The sequence below is a fragment of the Cavia porcellus genome, unplaced genomic scaffold, assembly GCF_034190915.1.
Source record: "Cavia porcellus strain 051 isolate PalLab524CR breed Dunkin Hartley unplaced genomic scaffold, mCavPor4.1 scaffold_15, whole genome shotgun sequence".
In the NCBI taxonomy this organism is placed as follows: domain Eukaryota; kingdom Metazoa; phylum Chordata; class Mammalia; order Rodentia; family Caviidae; genus Cavia; species Cavia porcellus.
The window spans coordinates 28949196-28973394 of record NW_026947498.1 but is presented as its reverse complement, the minus strand read 5'-3'; the positions used below and the strand labels follow the sequence as shown (position 1 = coordinate 28973394).

General features: G+C 32.6%; 1 protein-coding gene across 3 annotated transcripts in view; it reads left to right on the top strand.

The window, feature by feature from the left end:
- Gbe1 (1,4-alpha-glucan branching enzyme 1) overlaps nucleotides 1-24199 on the top strand; it is a 248599-nt gene that overhangs the window by 154107 nt on the left and 70293 nt on the right. For all 3 annotated transcript variants that reach the window (XM_063224755.1, XM_063224754.1, XM_063224756.1), the window contains exons 8-11: nucleotides 11036-11151; nucleotides 13656-13783; nucleotides 18049-18147; nucleotides 22801-22911. In XM_063224755.1, coding sequence (XP_063080825.1) covers nucleotides 11036-11151; nucleotides 13656-13783; nucleotides 18049-18147; nucleotides 22801-22911 — 454 coding nt within the window. The remainder of the gene's footprint in view (nucleotides 1-11035; nucleotides 11152-13655; nucleotides 13784-18048; nucleotides 18148-22800; nucleotides 22912-24199) is intronic.

Here is a 24199-nt window from a genome sequence, read left to right as displayed (position 1 = left end):
CTCTTAGTAGAATCATCCGTCAGTCTCTCCTTGCATATAACATTCTAAGACTTCTGTGGATAGCATCTCCAAATTTTTCCAAACTCCAAATGAGTTCCAAAGACTTCTAAACAACATAGTCAGGGTAGTGACAGCAACAAGTCCACTCCTGGCACCACTGTTCTGTATTTGTCATTTTCCCACTATTGACAAAAGTTTCTTGACACCTATAAGGTAAAGGAGCAGAGGTTCATTGGTTCTATATCCAGTGGATTCATTCTAAAGTCAGCTACCTCCAAGCAGAAATGCATGTCAAAATAATATGATACAAAAAATAAAACAAACAAACAAAAAATAATGTTCATCCCATTGCATCAAAACAAAACACCATTAAAAAAGGAGAAGCTTGAGAACAAAATTATAAATACCCTTTCAGGAAGCCCATAGTGACCTTTCTCCTCCAACCAAACCCCACCTCCTAATAGCGCAGTCAGCTACTGAACTGATCCATGCATGAGTCTGCTAATTACTGACAACAGCATGTCATTATTCAATCAACTTTCAAACACATAAGAATTTTGGGAAACATTTTGTAACTAAATGATAACATGTGTATAACTGACCTGCAGTGATTTATTCTAACAATGGCTTACTTAGATATTTAAGAATTTCATATAATACCTCATGTATGTTTCATTTAAAAAGATGAATTTAAATAATCATAAACATTTTGCTTGTCTTTCTGCTTTTCAGGCCATAAATTAGTCAGCATTTTTGGTTTTGTGTTTTGAGAAAGGTTGTTTTGAGATCTTTCTAAGTTTTAAAATTGTATTTCATAAGCATTAATTCCTTGAAACATCACCTTTGGAAATAATCTTTGTTAAAATGAAGAGAGATGAGCCAATTTAAAAACAAGTGGCCTAAAAATTTATTAATTGCCTTCTAATGCAAGGTAATCATTATTCAGAGTATGTTGTACTTGAATTTTGTCTCTTTCCTTTCTGTCACTCCATTGTCTTTCACTTATCTTCTCTTTCTTTGGTCCACTGAAACTTCTTAAACACTGACACAGGTAGAGGCACAGTCCCATTCAGCTTCACCTTTTGCTAATCTTGCTTGAGTAGATAATCAAGTTTAGCAATATAAGTTTTATTTCAAAAAATAAGAAAAGACTTTTCAAGGGTTTTTTAAAGTACAAGAATGATTGGACAGATTTGATATATAGAAGCCCAACATGATATCCTTTCCTGTTTATTTCCTAAGGAATATTTTATTATACTTATAGGCAATTCAAATACAGATGATTTTAATGCAATAATTTTTTAAAATTTTATTTAAGGAGAAAAAGAAAAGAAAAAAAAAGCAGAGAAAGGGTACAAATTATACAGATTTACAGAAAAAAATAAACAGTAGGAAATCATAGTTAATGGATTACATTTTGTCATCTCAGAAACAATTGTTCAAGTTACAAAATTAAAGCTTATAAAGTGGACATTCCAACAGTGAGATTGCAAACAGTTCTGTTCAATGAAACAACAAAACTCAGTAATATCATTATCTATCTTATACACTTAAATATACATGCAGTTATATCGTTTAGAGCACTTTCTTTTCCTCTCTTTTGTACAATGACAATTACACATTTTGGGTTTTGTTGCTCCCACAGTTCTTATTACTTTTTTGGAAGAGAGTAGAACCAAATGTGACATAACAGAACAGTCAGTCAAATCAAAAGGGTGGACGTAATAGATAATGTAAAAGCATAATACTAGGTGATCAACAATGGTTACCATAATGCCTCCCACTATCTCTAATAGAATTGCCTGTATCATTAGTTATAAAAACATTGAACAAAACAGTAAAGAACAAAACCAACAAAACCAAAACATTGGAGACATTATAGGTCTTCAAAAGTAGATAATAGTCAACCAGAATGGGCGTCATAATGAATCCTACTATCTTCACAGCTGTTGCCTAAACTTTCAAACCTGGTACTATCAAGCAAAACAGAATAGAGGAACATCAGTCAAAACAAGATGGTGAGAGCAATACAGGGCTTTAAATCAAGATAATGGAAAGTCAAAGTGGGTTACTATAATATATCCTGCTATTTTTTAATTTATTTTTCCCTTAATTAAAAGGATAAAAAAGTAAATAATAAAATGGAGATTGAGATAAAAGAGGGCATGACAGCAAATCAGCGCAGATCAAAACATAACCATTTAAGCAAAATAGTGTTTCACCACAAGATTACCCCGACATAAAAATAGTTACCATATTGTCTCTTTCCTTGAAATCTTTGAGCATAACTTCGTATACTGTAGCATCAAATATATCAAAACAATGTAAAACCATTCAAGAGAATGACAGTATTACAGGGTATTTAAAATCAACTAACAGAAAATAAACAATGGTTTCTGTATAATCTCCTTGTCTATAAAAGGTTTTGCTTATAGTATCATATATAATAAAATCCAATAAGATACCACCTGTTTAGACCAATGGAGACAGAAGAACAAAAGCTTGATGAGACTTCAAAACAAGATGATACTAAATTAGTATTACCTCTTAAGACATCATTTTCTCCAAAATAGCTATTCCTATCATCCAATCTTCTCTGCCTCATTTCTGTTGAGCTCTTTTTCTGTCATTAGTTGTCAGTTTATCTTCTTCATTTTGTTTTCTGCTCCATTAATTGTGGCCTCTCTGACGCTACTTCTGGATTCTTCGTATTTTTCTTTTTTAGACTATCTTGCAGTATTCTCTGTAGAGTTGAATTGGTGGTTGCATATTCCCCTAGTTCCTCTTTATCCTGGAAGCACCTTGTTTTTCCAACAATTTCCAGGGATAGTTGTGCAGGATATATCAATCTTGGCTGGAGATTATTATTTTTCAAAGCTTGAATTATTTCCCCCCACGCTCTTCATGATTTGATGGTTTGTGCCGAGGAGTCTGCTGTAATTCTGATGGGTGTTCCCTGGTAAGTGATCTGTTTCTTGTCTCTGACGGCTTTTAGTATTCTGTTCTTGTATTGGATTTCTGGAATTTTAATTACTATATGCCTGGGTTTTGCTCTGTTTGGGTTGTAGGTGGCTGGGGTCCTGTATGCTTCATACAACTGAGTATCTTTACCTTTTGCTAAATTAGGAAAATTTTCCTGGATTATTTCTGTGAGTAGCTTTTGTAGTTCATTTGTTTGTGTCCCTGCTTCTTCTTTTATGTTCTTAATTCTTAAGTTATAGACCCTCTTATCATCTTCTAGTCTTTGTATTATTGCTGTTTGTTTCTTTGTTATTTTTAAGAAGTTTTTCATTTCCTGCTCCCATATTACAAATCTGCCCTCCAGTTCAGATAATCTGTCCTTAGTTTCTTTCAAGCTGTTATGCCAGTTTTCAATAGACTTTTTAGTTTCCTGGTATTCTCTTTGAAACTGCTTCATGAATTCTATGCTTTCTCTATTTTCTCTATTAAACAATTCTCCCCTCTTTTTCTGTTCTTCCTTTCCACCATCTGTTTTTTCTTGGATGGTGCTTCACATTTCTCTAACTATTCTGCTTATGTCTAGTGTCAGGTCATTAATAACTTCATTCCTGAACTTGTCTATGAGGCTCTTGAGATAGCACTTTATGTCTATTGGTGCTGTGTCTGCTGTTGCCTCTTTCTCAGGATTAGGGGCCGAGGACCCTTTCTTGTTGCTGCCTCTTTCCATATTCTTTGTTCCTTATATATGCAAGCGTATTTAGGAGGCCCAACTTCCTTCCCTGTCAGCCGCAATCTGATTGAATTGGGCCGGCTAGGTGTTCCCACCCACTGCAGCGCACCAGGGAGTTACAAACCAGACAGCCTATGTGGGGCCCACCCCTCCAGGTCACCTTCAGGAGCTGGGACCTGGGCTGTGCTAGCTTACTGGGTCTCAGCCAGCAGTGTCACGTGGGCTAGGCACTGTTCACCAATCACGCTTGAGAGGCGGATTGGTGACTGAAGTCACTGCAGCGCCCTGCTCCCGCAAGTCTGCCCGGTCCCAGAATGCCCTCTGTTGGAGTCTCCTAGACCGTGGGGAAGAGACCCAGTTTTCCCTCACTCACCGGAGGTGGATGTACGGCTCCCCGCCCGTCCCGCTCTCAACTCCGTTCACCGATTCCTGTTCTCAGAGCTTCCGCATGTCTCTGTCCCTGCCGAGCTGATGCAGACGCAGCTGCGGCAGCAGGAAACCCGAATCGAGGCTTCCAATGGCGTGGGCTCCAGCTTCCAGGCTGAGGCTTTATCTGTTCCTGTTATAGCACCAGGATTGCATTCCCAGTTGGTTTCTCTCAGCCCAGTTCGTTCTTGGATCACTGGGGCATATCTCCTCTTGTTTATGATTCCTTACTCAGCACCATTCCTGAATTCTAAGCTGGGTGTTTCAGAGAGCCTCCGTAGCTGCTACTATCTGTCCGCCATGTTCTCCCGGAAGTCCTTTAATGCAATAATTAATAAGCTAAGTATACCTTAGGCCCTAAGGAAAGGAAAATGTTTTATTCTGATAGTAAACATAGATAGTCCCAATCCAGTGGATATAATCTGATTAAATGCAATATTAATTTTGTCCTATCAAGTTTCCAGAAAATTATATGAGGTTGAAAACTTTAAAACATAATTTAGAATAACTACATTTAGAATAAGAAATTTCTGTTATTACAAAGTCATAATATTTGACATAAATTCCCTCTCTTTGATCATTTCAAGCTTTTCTTTTATTTGATTCTAATTGCCTGAGTTTAACATAGTGTATAAACAAACATATAATATTTTAATTGGTTGGCTATTTTAAGATTAAATTAATGAATTATTTAAATTTTAAAAACAGTGAGTTGTTACATTTTTACCTATTTTTGAATACATTTTTAAAAAGAATAATTGTTATTGTAATTTAGTACTAATTATTTTTCCTGGCGGCTATGTACCTTTTTCATAAAATAGAAAATCTTAGAGTACTTTCTTTCATCAGGGTCAATCTGTTGTGTCAGTTAAAATGCTCAGATCAAAACATTGATAGGTACATATATGGTAGGCTATTCAGCCTCAAAGACTGTGGAATAGCTAAGAGTGCCTATTATTTTCTTTATACTTTTCAAATTTAGCCACTCTTTAATAATGCCTTATATTTCTTAGTAAACAATATTAATTGGTCTTGTAACATCTGATGAAGTAAATTGATTATTTTGAAAATCTCAGAGGTTACTGTGGACTGCAAATAAATAGAACATTAGGCAAATAGGCTTAGATTATAAAATATAATTTCATTAAATAAATGCCATTATATCTGATTATATTTGTTTGCCAAGAAAATTTGGCATGTGTTATTTCATTATAAAGTTTATTGGCAGAATGTGAGACAATGAACAGGTTTTGATTTTAGTAGTATTTCCTAAAACCCTTATTATTGTAATTATCTGTATGTTCAAAGATTCCTGTTTACTTGATTAGAGATTGAATATTTCAGATACCTAAACCAATTAGAATTCTCATTATTTTGATTGCCGGAAATCCCTAAATGTATATATTGTACATCTGTATATTCAGTTTCTATATTAGACACTGGTGATTTAAATGTTTTTAGTGGTTTATGATTCACAAGAAGGATACATTTAATTGTCTTTTTTCTGCATTTTAAAAATTTTGTTTCTGCTTCAAAAATAATAATGGAGAGTGCTTATCAACTCATTATAGCCAGTATGGACAACAGTATTAGTTTCTAAATTTATGTGTTAATAACTAAAATAGATAATTTCTCATACATTCTCATGATGTTCATTGAGAATAGTGCCCATATATATATATTTTTGATGTCACTATCTAAAAGTTAGCATCTAACTCCTCTAATTGTTTAGACATTGAGTTTCCCAGGAATTTGTAAAGATAGGCTTTAGGAGCCTTATGTTTATAGAGCAACTTTAAAATCTCTATCTTGCCTTGTCATTGGAACACAAACCTGTTTTTTGTTAAAATTCTGCTTGTATTTTTATGGGACTCTAAAATTAACTTGCTATATAAACTGTGTTATGAATTGCCTGATATTTTAAGCTAAAAGGATGAATTCACTTTTTTAATGTACCCTTTGCCAGATATTTTCATACTTTTACTCAAGGAAAACCATTCAGTAGAGATGGTTTAGTTCATTTCTTACTGCAGAGCACATTGAATGTTTCTAATTCAGTCACACTTTGCAATATATCATAACTTTTCTTGTCAGTTCCCCAGAGAATGAAAAATGAAACTTGTGAGTGCTAAATTTGAAAATTATGAGATTAGACTTAGTGCTGGACATCATTAATCATTAATTATACATACATCATGTGTATTTTCACTTGTGAAATATTCCTTAAGTTTGTTGTATTCCATTTAAAAGACAAATCTTAGATTCAGCAAACTGAGCATTCATGTATGAGATCAGCAGTTTCACTGTGTGGAGGGTGGGATGCAGATGAGAGTAACTACTGGATATGTTTCTATATTTAGATTTTTAATGTATGCTTAAGTTTTCTCTAATTGGTTTTGAAATCTGGGTAGCTGGAAGACACAATGACTTCAAAAGTAGATTTTGTTGTTATTCTTTTTCTCTAGAAACTTGTAGCACTAAATATTGTATCATTGTTTAGAAAACATTTTTTTTTTACAGTTTTGGGGGTGATGGCCACATTCATATTTATGCTGGGAAGATGCCCAGGGAATTGTATGTCACCTTGTGGAGTTTGTGAATGGAAGAAATATTTTGCTAAAATCTTTTGCTTGCAAACTGGATTATTTGTGCATAGAAGTGTTCATAAATGGAGGTTACTACAATTTATGATTGCATAATCAAAGTGAAATTCTGCTTTTGTACAGACATTAATTAAATATAGCAGAAATAAGATTCCAATCCTGAGAAATACCTGCCTACAAGATTGTCCTTCTGTAGTTCAGTGCGCCTAAGGTCTTTGTACCATATGACTATTCTGAAGTCCTGCTATCCTCAGGGAATTTAGATTTTGATAGGTACTTAGTCATAGCGTGCCTACTTACCCATTGTTCTGGCCTGCGGGTAAGTCCACAGAGACACTAGAGGGGGAGTGGGGATGAAAAGGAAACAAGAGACACAAAGAATGGAGACAAGACAAAGTCCGATAAGTCTCGTTTATTCAAGGAATGAGTAACAAATACATAGGGTATTGGGGAGGAGGGAGTTGGGTTCTGAGACATCAGCAAGTAACTTAGCAGCAGTGGCAAGACTGAGGGTCATAGGTTAATTCAAATTTTCAAATTTCCCACATGTGGGCTCATAAGGTGGGCCGATTAGTATAATTCCTGAACAGGTCAGGCCAAACAAGCTAGGCAAAAGTGCTGCTTAACAACCAGACTTAACTCCTAGAGGGAGTTAAAGTGGTGCGGCCTACAGATATAAGGTGGCAGCCAATTACAGGGCTTCCCATACTTACCATTTCTCAGAAATACTCTGAAATCTGAGTCTTCAGTGAACTTCCTTAGAAGGCAATATTTTGCAAGTATCCTAACAATTCATTTTCAGAGAATTTAAGTGTATTCTATGAGTTAAGACAGGACCAGAGGCAGGCTCAGAATTTATACCTAGATTCCTGCAAACTGTGTCATGCACATTTTGTCTTGGAGATTTTACTTTATATTCTTATGTCTTAATCTTAGTTATGATTTTATGATGAATCTTCTTGTGAATTGGTCTAGCAAATTGCTGAAATTCAAGGTGGTTTTGAGGACTGCTAGAATAGAGTTCTTCTTAAATTTGACTTTAGTAATCTAGGATAAATTATTTATTAAATAATTAAACAAATTATATCCAGTTGGACATTTACTTATTGTAAGAAAAATAAGAATGCAAGTTACACCTTTATTCCAATGATACATATAATGTTTTACCATACTTTAGATTTGGGTTTTCCAATATGACCATGCAAAAATGTACTCATGTGGGGTGTGATTTTGTTAAGACACCAACATTAGTCTACATGGTAGATTTCAAAGGACATAAATTACTGAATCAGTACAATGATTCTGTTTTAAAATTAATTTAATCAGGCTGCTGAATTTACAGAGTGAATTACTTTCTCTAAATTTATCATGGTAATAAAGACTCTTTGAACCACAGAAATTTGAAACATACTTTGTTTCCTCTATTCGCTGCTCTGGTATTTTCATTTTTTCTTATAAACAACGGTTTTTAATACAATGAACCATTGTAAAGCTATAATTTTTGCTTACCTATTACTCATAATCTAGTTTTAGAAAATATATTTAACCAGATAATTAGTGTTTTAATTTTTGCCTTTTACTTAGTGTTACTAACTTTAACATTGTAACTCTGATTCTTTTTTTTTAATGTTTTCTGAGATTAAAAAAAACAAAACAAACCTAAAACTGGACATTGTTTTGTACTAATTTTGTCCTAGTTTTCTGTCCTCTAAAATGTTGTATACCTTTTTTTCACCCTACTTATGTGAAAAATATCTATTTTGTTTTATTAATGAATCATAAAAATATAAAATATATTATTTTGAAAGTACTAGAAATTTGATTTGTTCCCATATGTTTGATTTTATAGTGATTTGTTTTATGAATTTTTTTTGATGATTTTTAAAAAGATATTGTATCAGGTTAAGATTATTTTACAGACCTAATCAATAAAATTTTAATTGGATACTCCTTTTTTGTTATTTTTCTTTTGCTGGTAATCATGAAATTTTAAAAAATTCATTATTGCCAAAAAGTATGTACTGTTATTTTTAGACCTACGTGTATCTTTTCTTTTTGATATGTGAAAAAGAGTGTTATTACTCTTTGGTCTAGAAAAGAATAGTATAAGTAAGTTAGTGGTGGAATCAATAGGACATTTAGTAATTCAACCTTTAATCAAATATATAACATAGGGCAATGTTTTCTTTTCTGTAATTAAACTCACATCATTTCCTCTTCTGTTAATTATTGGATTATGCTGTCATTTTCTCATTCCTTTTATCTTTGTAGCTATTGGAATACAGCTATTAGATGGAAATCTGTCTTCTAGAAGACTTTGAGTCTATGATATGTATGTGAGAGATTGACAGCTCATGTTCACAAGTCCAAGCTGGTGATGGAAATGAGTGAATATGGCTGCCATAAGAAAATGTGGAGTGAGAGCATCTGGGGAGAGCTAGACATTTCCTAATTCATCTTTAGGAATTCAAAATGAAAAATGTAAAATATTCTTTTAGATCAGTGGTGGCGAATCTATGACACGTGAGCCACAGCAGGCTATTTGTGTCATTGAAAGTCTAAAAAGTTTGCCATCACTGTGAGCAACAAATCAGTACTGCATGTAGTCTAAAGCTCAGGGACAGTTTGTAATAGTTTATATACTCATATCTTACATATCTTTCAAGGTTATTTAGCATTTAAATAATCTTTGTTTCTACTGTGGGATATTTTTGGCTAAAAAATATCTTTCAGTTTACTTTTCAAAGTTAAAATATACATTGCTGGTCCATGATTAGATTAGATTAGAAAAGTGTGTGCTATGTAATTTTCAAAACATTCAGAGGATTATTGACCTGCAAATCCATTCACATCTTTTTTCTAAAATTCTTATGTAATAACATTGCTTTAAAGAAATGCACACGTGTGGGGACAGCACAAATACAGAACACTTTGGTGCCTCCCTTTCAATTTTTATGTGAATCCATTACTTCTTTAAAATATAGTTTACCAATTAAAGAAAAATATCAAAATTATGTAGTAGTTATATATTTCCACACAGAATAATTTCTATCTTATATAATTGTAGCCTACTGCTATGTAACTATTTTATTACATGTGATTTCTTCCCTTAAACTGTAAATTAGTATGTATTTATAAAAGCATAAGCAAATTCTACCTTCATCATTTTCTAACAAACATTTTAAGCTCTTTTACTCTTTCCATATCTGGCTTTCAAGTTATGTTTTGTTCTATCTTAAAAAAAAAAACTTTCACTAAGTTTTCAGAACTCAGAGTAACTTATTTAAAGTAGTTAATCACAAACAATAGTTATCTCTCACCAAATTTTAAGTTTACATTTCTGTATTGACTGTAATGACTTAATCTCCACTTATGTCAGACTGCTCTTTAGTATATGGAAGATTGAAAAATACATAAATTTAAATGGGTTAAAGATTTGTATACACAATTACAGCTTTGTCATTAAACTAAATGAGGTATTAAAGTCTTAAAACCACAGTTGTAATAAGATAGAGAACTCAACCATAACTGTACAACTAAAGAAAATACTAATTGATGATGCCCTCTTTTCAATTGTCCAAAATAGACTTGTTTCATGTGGTGTTTCTTAATTGAGTTACATACTTTTTGTTTTTCTTCTGTCTTTGTGGATATAGAGCTCTTTAACATACAGAACTTTCCACTATATTAAACTGGCATTTTTTTGGTAATTAGGTTTTCTTTTTTGAGCCCTACAATTGTCTAGTAAATGTCACATCACTAACCATGACTTAATTCTAAATCATTTTAAATCTCTTACATTTTACTATAAAATATATCTATTTGAAATTGAAACATGAAAAATATTATAGCAAACAGTGAAGATATTTTTTCTACTGATAATAAGAATGTATTTTCTGAAAGGAGAAAAAATTATATCTATAGTTATATACTACATGAATCATCTTGTTGAAAATTCAGAGACAAGTGGCCTCTTTTAGTGCTATTATGCTTAATAACCATTCTGGTAACTGGAAACACACACTGTGCAAGACAAAGTCTTTGCTCTTGGAATCCATTATTTAGTTTTTCTTCATTATCTATTTTTCTTAGGTGTTAAATTGTTCTGTGGCCGAAATTAACTTAGTTTCTCCTTTAAAATATATTGCACCTAACAAATGAGTTATTTGTCAGTAGTTTTCTGGATTTTGTATATGTTCTTTGAACATCTTGTTTCATGTCAAATTTATGCATTTTAATACTTTAGCAGAGGAAATAACAATTAAGAAAACATTTACTTGCATTGTGCTTAAAACATATTTATCTAATATTTTAGCTGGGAAGTTTTAAGATTCCTTCTGTCGAACATAAGATGGTGGTTGGAAGAATATTGTTTTGATGGATTTCGCTTTGATGGTGTTACATCCATGCTGTATCATCACCATGGAATAGGTAGGTAACCTAGCGTTTTACAAATGGAACTAGTGAATTTATTCTTTCATTTCTTTACTACACGAATATCACCAGGCTTGGAGGGGGGTAGCTTCAGTAATTGTAGTGACTATTACTGGTGGCTTCACTTTAGTCATTACATTTTATGTTGTCATTGCTATAGTTATTTCTGTGGCAATTTGTGGGAAGAGTTAAGGTACAAATAGATTTTACAAGGCAGAAAATGATAATTATTTTCTTTTAATATATTTTCTTAATAGTGTACCAAACTGGTTGCGTTGGGACTTGCCTGTAATCTGATCATTCAAACGCTAGCTGAGGCAGGAAAGCACTGTGTTCAAAACCAGCCTGACTCAAGGAAAAAGCAAAGGCAAGATAAGGTCTCAGCAAGCTAAATAATTATGATGATAGTACTTTGCCTAATATATAGCTTTAAAAAAAACCTTTAGGAATTCATTTGTATAGCACCCTCAGGATAGCATTTCCAGTGAAAAATAAATATTTATGATGAAAAATTATACTGCTAGCATTTATGATGAGAAATATATAATAAAAAGTAAAAAAAAAAGTAGGAATATTTATGACTATTTTTTACATATTACACATTGAAGGAAATACGTGTATTTTAAATAAAGATTTTTTAATTCAACTTAAATTGTAAGTTAACTCATAAAGTCACTGATCAGGCCTTTCACTTGAAAATTGTGCTAAGTAGGATTTCAGGATCTTAATCAGAAAGTATGGGCCTTTTTTTAATGGTCAGTCACAACCAGCAAGCACAAAAAGGTGGGGAAGAGCTATAGATTGTAATTTTGAAAAGTGGATGCTAAGAAAAGAAGATGAGTAGTTAAAGGGTGCTGTTTACTCTTGTTCATGATGCTGCCTAAATGAAATGTTTGCAGAGAAGAAGGTTGGGAAAAACTGGCATTGAGGCTACAAAGATAAACCTGGCTAAAGTCAATGAAAATCTCCTAGTTTAAAACCCCTTCTTCTGAGGGTAATATATTTCATCTGTTCATTGTATTGCAGAAGTTAATCATAGTTCGCCAATATGAGACAGGTTTTTCATGTGTAGAGAACCCAAGAAACATTAAAGGAAAATACTGTGAGTTATTTAACATGTATCACTGTCTTAAAATGAGGAAACAAATGAAAGCTAAATAGAAAACCAGAAAGTTCACTAAAAAGAGATCATATAGTAAACCACAGAATTTGTGAAAAAAAAAGTTAAGACAGAATATTTAATTTACAAACACTTAAGTTCATCAGGAAATACATAAGAAGGTAAGGTAATTCACTTTACGGAAGAAATAATTGGCTGGACTCAATAATGATTTCTTAGGAAAACAATATGACTTAAGAATTTGATAGTTGAATAGTGGTTGTCATTGGCTGGTAAGTTAGAGAAAATTGGGAAATTTTGGTTAAAGGATATAAAAAGATGAATAGATTGCCGGATCGTATGTACAGGATGATGACTTCAGTTAAGAATACTGTACTGTTTATTTGTAATTTAATAAGAGCAGATTTTGAGGGTCCTCACCATACATACATATGTACATACACACATGCACAGATGGTATCTGTGGGTGGTGATAGATATAATTAATTTGACTGGTAATTAGTATATAATACATACCTATAGCAAATAATTATCTTGAATATATACATTTTAATCAACATTGCTTTAAAAGAGAATGACAGATCAAATAGAGAAATATACTTGATTTACCACCAAATTATATAAACATAAATAACTTGTATATTCTTCAGTAATGGAATTCACCAGTCTGAAAAAAAATTCATATATATGGAAGTAGAACAAAAAAAGCTAGTGTTGAACACAGATTTAATTCTAAAAATTAAAGTATATTTTTGAAACAATACAGTGTTATCCAAATAAGTACTATATAATTTAAACAAGCAAAATCAGGAGATAAGAGAAGATATAGAAGGAAGGTTAGTTATACTTGATCATCTTAGAAAATCTGTTGAGCATAAATTAATATGCTCCAATAAAATAATATAAATGTTACATCTCAGTTTCCTGATGGTTTTCATATTTATTTCAGAGGGACCTGCTAAAACATTACACTGTCATTTTATTGATGTGACCTGAACTGAATCAATAGTTTGAAATTTAGGGTTTCTTTTCAGTATCACATAGTTTTTCTGTTGTATAGTTTGTTTAAAATTAAACCTTTAAAGTTTACTTAAACATACCAGGCAAGGATTCTACCACTGAGCTACATCCCCAACCCTCACTTCCTTTTTTAAACCAAAAATCAATAACAGCAACAAAAACAAGTTTGCAGAATTGTTTAAACTCAATATTAATACAAAGCATTTTTTAGTTAGTGCACTTTGTGAATAACGACATTATTACTATTTTACTATAACTTTGTTATAGTAAAAAATTTTATATCAATTTCAAGTATGATTGTACAAGGGTAAAGGTTTGCATGTTGGCATAATACATCTGTATTGATTCTTTTTTTCTTTAGGTGAGGGTTTTTCAGGTGATTATAATGAATATTTTGGACTACAAGTAGATGAAGATGCCCTGGTTTATCTCATGTTGGCAAATCATTTGATTCATACGTTGTATCCAGATTCCATAACAATAGCTGAGGTAAAGCCATAATGATCTCTTATCTTCTGACTCCTTTTAAGACAGGACATTTTGTTACCATACAGTATTTGAATAATTAATCTCATGCTGTCAATAATTGCATAAATGGCATTGTACCCAGACTATAATACAGCTATCTTAAATGAGTGGCATTTTCTTTAGAATTCACTGTTTTCCAATTAGGGGGTAATATATACTAATTACTTGTCACTGCTCCTTTGTTAAAAAGAAAATGCCTGTTGTAAGAAAGTAAAATATTCTCATCAGTGGACATGTCCTTGTGCCCTGAGATCCTCAGCAAATAATTGAATGTTAATGTGTGTCTGTCTCTTCATTTATGTTTCTCTTTTCGGGGTGTAATCATTTGAAATAGCATAGCCTGCAAGCTCTTCTCAGACCTTTTTGTTCTGGTGTGATTACCTTTTTGTTTATGTTATTTCTCTTAGATTGCCAAATGTTCATAGTTATTCATGATTACTGAAAATTCTTGATTAACTGTCCCAAAGCAGTGCTATATTGATATAATTTGGAATATGTGTAATTGACAATTCCCTTCTTTGTGCTAAATGTGATAAATTAAGAACTTTGTTAAATGTTTATGCTAATTTAGATTTAATAATAAATCCCCCTGCTTTTCTGAATCCTCTAACTAGAAGTTATTATGAAAATTGAATTTAAGATTTTTAAACTGTACCATAAAGAGTATAGTGGTGGACATCTAAAAACAGTAAAAATATCTTTAGAAAAAGTTGGCATTAAATGTATGTTTATATTGATGTTATTTAGTTCATTGGAATGAAAGTGTATTGAATCGCCTTATAGTATTATTTGTATAGCCCTTTTTTGTATCCATCATTACTCAAAAGCAAAACTCTACACCTAATTGAAATAAATTTCATTATTTGTCCCTAGAGAAAGAACAGTTGTACACCCTTTAGGCTTTTTACCTGGTAAATATCTTCTGGAAATACAGCAACTTCACTCATGTTCTTCAAATGATTTCTTAATTTAAAAAACAAACCCAAAATTATAATACTATTTATATACTCAGTATGAATTTAGTGCTCTCTACCTACTTACATTTGATCTTAGCACATCTTGCTAATACTTGTGCTAACACAGTCCTTTATGTGTGGAATGTTTTTTAACATCAGAGTGTATTTTAAATTTTGCATTCTTTTGCATAGTATTTTAACTTTATCTGTCAAACTTCAAAAAATCAATTATTTTGTCAATTACATTTATAGTAATTCAAAGCAGAGATGTTATATATGACAAAATACTACAAAAAATGACAGTGAAAATCAAAAGTGTATTCTGAAGAAAAAGAACCAATTATTTAATACATGAAAGTTAGAATTGTTACATTGATCTCTCCATTCATTTTAAGTAAAATGGCTTTATTATCTAGGGAGTTCTCTGATTACCATGGTTTTTACCAATGAAACTTGGAGATTTTAGACTACTTCATATTGCTTGTTTTTGGATTTTATTTTTTAAGTAAGATGTATCTTCAATTTATTCTACTTAAATTGAAAACCACTTCAATTTCAGTAATAAAACATCAAACATCAAACATCAAAATGTAGAATTGGTCCTCATGAATTGTTTTTTTTACAAAAACAAATGTATAATTTTGTATAAAATTATATATCAGACATGAATTTATTTATAATGAAAATTATGATTGAAACCATTTTTCTACAATATAGCTACCATTCTATGCAATGACTTATTTAAATTATCACCCCTCTGAAATAGGCATGTGTTTTATTTATTTATTTTTTGTTTTCAAATTTTTTATCTTTTTGATACCAAGGATCAAACAACCTCACACTTGCCAGCGAGGCGCTTATGCCACTGAGCTAAATCCCTGCGTAAAGCTCTATATTGGAGGTGATTGGGGAGCTTTTATGAAGAGAGGGAGAACTTTTTATTTTTTTATTTTTTTTTTGGTACCAGGGATCTAACTCACAACCTAGCACTTGCCAGACAGACTAAATCCCAGGCCCTACTTTCTGTTTGTTTATATATTAAAGAATTAGACGTATCTTAATTTCATTAAAAAACAATCAGTTTTATGTACTATATCAGCAGAAATCAACTTTTAAGTTATTATTACATGTTTGCAATACATAATAATTTCATTTATCCTAGTGAGTTGGAAAATGTACATAATACATCTGAATCCTTTTTAAACCACCCTATCTGATGGTAGCTTTCTAATTTTCAAGTGTATTTATTTTCCTCCTTTTTACATATACTTTTTTTTCCTTTTAAATTTTTGAGAGTACAGATACTTGTATGTGTTAATAGGATATGTACCTAGGATTCATTTAACAATCAAGACAAATTAATGTCCATGTTTTTTTTTTTAGTGATTCTTTTTATGGAAACATTAAATAGTATAATTCAGGATATATTTTGTCTTAGTTACTTTTTACTCGTTGCTGAGACAAAATACCTGAAGCCCAAGTTGGGTAAGGAAAGGTTTATTTCTTACAATTTTTGGAGGTTTCAGTCCACACTCAGTTGGCTCCAAGGCAGGCGGGCATGGCTGGGCCGCAGTTCATGGCGGCTGCAAACAGCAAGCTGGAACCAGCAAAGAGCAAAACAGGGGCTGGGGATTTAGCTCAGCGGCATAATCGCCTGCCTTGCAAGCAGCATTTGTGAGTTCGGTCCCCAGTATCGATAAAAAGAAAAAAGACAAAAAAAAGGGGGGGGGGGCAAAACACACCTTCTTCCTGCCATTACATCACATCCTGGCTCCACCCCTATGTGGGTGGAGCACTGACACCATCAATCCAAGCACTATACAATCAACTATCACAAATGAACAATGCAAACTCATGAGGCCTGGGGGACACAGACATAAACCATGACATATTTTAATGTCCTTTTAAGAAAATTTATCCTGATTTTTGATATCACACTGGCACCAGTCATTACTCTTGTTTGTTTGGTCTCATCAGGGAAAGTCCTTTGGAAAGATTTGCATGTGTGATTGCTTTGTGGTGCTTGATGCTCAGTGTTTATAATCAGCAGACACTTATAATCAGTTTACTACCTACCTACATTATCTACGAAAGCGTGACGTATAATTTGATAAATATAACCTTTAAAATGTTTCCTTTTCTGTTGACCATTTGTTTTTCTAACTTTAATGAACTATTAAGAACTGTGCAGAAATAAGATATCATTGGCAAGCATTTTATCTTCTTAAGGCTCTATTCTACATGTAAATATTTATCTATACATTTCTTCCATAAAATAATAAATTATCTGGGGGATCCATAGAAATAAGACACTTCTTTTTTCGTCACCTCTTTGGAAAGAGTTTGGGATGCTACTGCAGTAAATGAGCATTTGGGTTGTCTCAAAGATGTTTTAGAATGTGATACATAACAAGTAAAAGTATTAATCCAGGGAAGACTTTTGGCAAGAAACAAGTAAAAAAGCTTGTGAAAGGCATAAAAAAGTGTAAGTACTTCAAGGTAGCCAAAGTATGTAGTACTTGAAATGAAATAGTAGAAGAAAATAGGGTTTGCTGTTTTGTTTTCTGTATACTTTAGTGAATTATCACAGCTATATTTTATTGTCATCTCATTTTATTGCCATTTCATTAATGTTTGTTTTTTATGTATTTACACCCTAGTTAATAAATCCCAGAAGTCAGGATACCTTAAACCTTTCACTCAGCAAATATTTTTGTATCTGCCTTATTTCCAGTAGTATTCTATTGTTCGAGATTCTTGTTATATATCATTCACAGCATATACTTTCCTGATAGATTTTATTTTATAACATAATCACAGAAGCATATAATTGAATAGTTCAGCACAGATCCTTCAGCCATCTAACAGAAGTCCTTCACCAGACTAGTGCAGACATTTTAACTTTCACCACTGGCTTTTTTGCACCTTCCTGGTGCAGTTCCTTGATGCAGACTTGCATGAGACATTGCTTTGGACAGGCCTTCCACCATACTCCTGTGGGACATTATCTTGGGATCCAGGCCCTTGGATGGATTCTTTAGGTGTTTAGTTTGTGGACAGATCTCTTGCACTCTTCTGCATTTGACTTTTTGGGTGAATATTATAAAATAATCCTATAATATGTATCCTATATTATCTGTATGCTTGTGAACCACTGACTATAGCATATATGGAGAATATAACACATAGCGGTTATATTTCATATGTATATTTGTGTCTATAAAATGTTCGAGGCATATGAACTAATAGTGCTCATCTGCTTTGTTTTAGGATGTATCAGGAATGCCAGCTCTTTGTTCTCCGATTTCCCAGGGAGGAGGTGGTTTTGACTATCGGTTAGCCATGGCCATTCCGGATAAATGGATCCAGGTAAGGTTTCACGTAAATATTTATTTTTCCTGTGGATACTATGTTGGTTTATTTATTCTTCAACTTTTTCTTAGTCATCATTAGTTAAAGATATTATAAGTATTAAATTCTTCCATTAGGATATTGAGTCATATGATTTTTAATAAGGAATTTTTCATTGCTAATAAACTTGTGTAAAACTTTACTGCTGATAGTTTAAATACCTCGAAGTTCATCAAAGCCTTCATTTCTCCTGGGACATTGTCCATTAACACGTTCTGCTGGTCTGAACCACCTGTGGTAGATGCGTTGACTGTCCCACTGGACAGTTTGTACTACTGGTGGTACAAATGGATCTAGTCACTTTTATCAGTCTTTTTATTAATAAAATTAATAGTGGAAGAGTCAAACATATACTGTAGGTGGTCCAAATTGCCCGGCAACAAGACATGCGAATTACAGCCCTATCATGAACATGCTATTGTAGAAGTTACTATTTAATTCTCTGCACTTACTTTTTATTATGATCTTTCCTCAAAAAATTGAATTCATCTATTTCTTCACTCAGCATTTAAAAAGTCCTTACCTTATGCTAGACAATAGGAATGAATCCTTTAATTTTGCATGGAGCTTTACACATTATTTCTCAATATAATTTTATTAAATTTAATGATTGTTTAAGTAGTTTGGTTTATATGAATGCACATATGTGTGTGTGTTTGTGTGTATGATAAAATATAGGAAGAGAAAAATACATGTCTTTTTTTATCCAAAGGGTGAAAGTAAGTTTAGATTTGACATGGAGGATCTTGAGGAGGACATTTGTAAACATGGGCTGAGTATAATGTCCATACATCAGATGTATGTATAAAGGACTCTGACGAGCACAGTCTTGCACTAATTCCATGAGACTACAATGGTAGAAATGTCTAACTTTGTGTAGAAAAATCATAAAAATCTATTCTGAGGGTATGGTTATTGGACTCATCTCCTGTTGCCTTTCTTGTACACCTAGACAATTTGTACAGTGCACATCTATGATAGTTAAACTCCTACCCACATGAATTCTGCTCTTTTATTTAAAGTGATTCCTTAAACGCTATCAGGTTCAAAGGCAGTATTTTACGAGACTATTAGACTGAGAAATTAAATGTAAATGACTATTAGGCTTTAATACATCAAAAGGTAGCCTTGAATTCATTCTTTTCTAAATACTGTGATTTTAAAATTTCTCACCTTGGTGTAAACTTTATCAGTCCTTGTCTTAGTATTTTTAGTCTGCAGCATAGTCTTCTTTCTTTCACAAGCATGAAATCCTTCTTTTTAACTTCTTGGTGAAAAACTCTGACCATTATTTTGGTGTAGATTCAAAAATATTTCCTAATATTTTAATTGTGAAATTATTTTGCAGTCATTTGTAGCTCACATTCATATATATCTTACTTGGAAGATTGATGGCAGTGTTTTTGCAAATTTTTAATTTTAACCTAATTAACATACAGTTTCATATGTTTGAAGAATAGTAGTAGGCAGAGCAACATAAAAATAAGAAAGTGTATGGTCCTATGTTTATGATATGACCACTCTGTCATCTTAAGTTATAAATTCTCTAAAGGCAGATGTCATCTTCTCATTTATGTTATTATTTAAAAACTTTTTACATCATCGAAATGGGATGTTAGTCAATAAAACTGTAAATAGTATTTTGAAAAGAACTTGGATACAGTGATTTTTTTCTCTGCTTTTCTAATTTGTGAATTTTAAAACATAATAAATGTCTATAATTTTCCCTACATGACAGTAAAATTTTGCAAGAATATTAAATCATCATAAATGATTATGTGCCATACTCAAACTGCACATATAATAAACATAGTTAGAATGCTAGATTTCACTCCTTGTTGTTTAAAGCAGATTCAGTACATTTTTCAGCTGTATTATTTGATAATTTCTAATTTGGAACATAATTCTTGTTTAATAATGTATTTAATAAATATTTGACTACATAAAATATGTCAACTTTGTTATGTCCTTTCATTTTACTTGATCAGGTTGAATCGCTGAAGTGGGCATGCAATGACAATATAAACATATATTAATCATTTTAAATTATAAAATGTGTCACTTCTAACTACTGATTTGTTAGTGTCACCAAATAGTTTCTGATTACTTAGTATTTTTGTTATTTTTAAAGTTATTATTTAAAATTTTATATTGAAGTAATGTATATTCACTTGCAGTTGTAAGAAATATCTCCCTGCAGTGTCATCTTCCAAAGGTTTAATACGGTGTTATAACCACTATACTGACATTGATCTAGTCAAGGCATCGAATGCTTACATCAATACCAGCTAACTTCACAGAGTTGTTTAGCTATATATGCTTTGCTGTTACCCACAATTGCTCCTGAATTTCTGGCAACCATTTATGTGATCTCATGTATAATGTTTTATAAATGAAATCATGTAGTATATAAACTTTCTGGACCAGGGTTTGTACTTATCAGAATTCTCTGGTGATTTATCAAGATTGTTTCATGTATCATTAATACATTATCTACTGAAGAATATTCAGGTGGCTTCCACACTGTAATTGTTATGAACAAGCTATAAACATTTTATATTCAACCCTTTTTTAATGACTGTAAGTTATCTTTGGTACGAGGTAAATCCTTAATAGTGCAATTACTGAGTCCCATAGTTTACTTTTCCAAGAACTGTCATACTCTTTTCTAGAGTAGCAGTATTATTTTATATTCCCTCTAGCAATGTTTGAGAGATCTTAATTCTTTATGTTTTTGTGAGCATTTATTATTATTACTATTTTAATTTAGCTATTATGATAGGCATGTAGTTATTTCTCACTGTAGTTTTAGTGTATGTTTCCTGAATTTTTTATCCCAGTGCATGTTCTTTTTATCCCAGTATATGTTTTTATATGCCTTCTGGATACTCACCGAGTAGGACATCTGCTGATATCTGTGGATTGTTTTCCAATTAGAACATTTATTTACTGTGAAGTTTTGAGAATCTTAATATTCTAGATTGAACTCCTTTGCTGGATGTAGGCTGACAGATATTTTAGCTTCTAACTGTTGTTTTTCCCTTGTGGCCTCTTATTCCATCTTCAAAGCCAGCACAAGAGCATCATAAATCTTTGTCTAACTCTGACACACATGCTTCTTTCTTGGCCAAAAAGGATAATCCAGGATTTTTTTTTTTTTTTTTTTTTTTTTTGATCTTGATGGTCTCAGGGTCAACAAATCTCTGAAGTCCTTTTTACCTGTAACACATTCCTAGGTTGTGGGAACTTGGGTGTGAACATGTAAAGTGGCTCATCTTTTGTCTGTGATCAACCACCTTTTGGTGCCCAGTGATTCCCATTGGAACTATTGGGATTGAATAATCAGGTCTGGACTCCAAAGAACAGTACCTCAGCAAAGGAAAATATAAGCAAAATTCTGAAAAATTCATGCAGAGATGAATTCATCTCATCAGCAATTCAGCCAAGTTGCTGCATATATCTGAAGTACAATCTGGTGCCGAAATTTGGATTAGTTTTCTATTGTTAGGTAAAAATTGGCTGCAGATTTCAGAAGTTTAAAACATTACTCAATTACCATCTCGTGTTTCTTCAAAGGAGCAGTACCATATTCACAGAGTCTACTCACTTGCAGGAATTGCATGGGGATATAAATAGATGAGAGAAGGAATTATGAGGCCATTTCAGAATCCTGTCAGTGACTTCATTTGCAGAAAAAGTATCTTGAAAAAAGGGAGACTGTATTCAGGACATAAACCTGAGGAGCATCGGCTTTTATATTACAGTCAGAGAAAGACTTTTTCAGGTCGTCACTAGTAGTAGGAAGAAATAACATGAGATTCACATGGATAGACTAAAGGGAGCAATTCTTGGGGAGGGAGATGGTCAACAGTATTGTGAACACCGAGTATGGAACAGGGACAAGAGCAGTTACTGTCCCCAGAGATGACCATCTGAGATCTCAGCAAGGTCAGTCCAGTCAAAGCAATGTTAGAGAGTAACAACCAAATTGAAGAAAATGAAATAAAAACAAAGTACAGCGATAATAACAGTATTTTATGTAAATAAATTTCAGTTTAACTTTGAAATGGATCATTGTTTAAGAATGGGACAAAATATGCTACCTATTAAAACTATTTCATTCAGATCTAAACATTTAGCAGTATACTTCTAATTTGTGAAAGTTACAGGAAGACATATGGTACAATATCACTTTACTATGGGCACTAAGAGGTGGCAGTTATTACAGAAAAAAAATTGCAAGCAATTTAAATTGTGATTTAAGCTATTTGCACAAAAACCAAGTACACACATGTAGTGTGTCACCGTCCATTAGATATTGCATCTAAAAACTATGATTTCTTTAAAACTTTATGATAGTGCTATTTTAATGGGATAATATCTACTTGTCAAACAATTTGGAATTATATGATGATATATGCATTCAGGGGCTGGGGATTTAGCTCAGCGGCATAAGCGCCTGCCTTGTAAGCAGGCAGTCATGAGTTCGATCCCTGGTACCGATAAAAAACCAAAAACGAAAAAACGAAAAAGATGATATATGCATTCAGATTGAGATTTAAAGAAAAATAATGGTTTACCTATATGTTTATTTTTCTCTCCTGTATCTAGATACTTAAAGAATTGAAAGATGAAGATTGGAATATGGGCAATATAGTACATACCCTCACAAATCGACGCCATCTTGAAAAGTGTATTGCTTATGCAGAGAGCCATGATCAGGTAAAGGAGTATGTGTATGAATTCATACCTTTCTCAGTATTTATCACTCTCATACTTAATTCTTAAAAACATGTCTAAGCACACACTTTTATAGTATACACTTACTGTAGCATATTTTGTGTATGAATATCTAGATGAAAACTCACACTAAAGACATTTTAAGTTTTCTAGATCTAGAAATTCCAGTTTCAAAATGTAGTGTGTTGACTCTGACACTGTAATTAAAATTTGTACATTGCAGTTGAAAATGTTGTGTGTTTACATTTACCATAAAGAAAAAGCCTTCAGTATAATTTTATTTTCAGTCTTAGATTTCCTTCTTCTAGAGTTTTTCTTTTATACCCAGGGCAAGATTTCCTTATTTTTTTCCTCAGTCATGAAAATCTCGACTGCACCCCAAGTCCTCGTCTCTAAAGCAGCCTAAACTTCTGTCCAAACAGCAAAGCTCATCTTAACAGCCCTGTTGGATTCAGCTTGTCATTCTAGAAAAGATCGGGTTCCCTGTTCCATGCCCTGCCCAATTGTCTAAGGCTCCTCTTCTGTAAAACAGAGGAGATTAGTTAGCTACTTAGAACCATTTTAATCCTCATAAACATCAAAAATACAATAATTTGTGTTGTATAGATAAAAAAGGAAGCAATAAAAATATTAAATTCTTGGAAGTATCCCTATTTTAAAAAATTGAAAGTAAAGAATAAATTTCTCCATTATTTAAACCAAAATTGACCATTTCATGGTTTACACTTACATGTATTTTTAGGTTTCTCTTCTACCACAATGTGTGTAACTAGGAATTGGTTACCACAATGTATGTAACTAGGAACAGCTGCCTGCTGTTAGATATGTAAGTAAAGTTAGGCTCATTCGTTTATGTGCTGCTTTTACTGCCACCCTGCAGATTGAGTAGTTGAGGTGGACAGCATGGCCCACAACACCTACAACAGTATTGTTTGACCTTTCACAGAAATTTACCGGTCTTCCCAACAAGCTGTGCTAAATTTTGCATCTTCCAGTTTGGGGCATAGATAGTATCCTTGACCATGGAGCAGATCAATTAAGTGTCTATTAAATATCTAAAACTCAAACTTGAGGGAAGAGTTGTAGTAGTTTAAGTGGTGGAGGGCAAGGAGATGAGGAAGTGGGAACCTCTCACCAAACACATAGTGTTGTAAAAATTCAAATGCATGCATAATTTATGTGCTTCTATTGTAAACACCCAGGAGGTGTAGCATATTGTACATTTCTAATACATTTTATTTTATGAATAAATAAAAAAATATATACATGA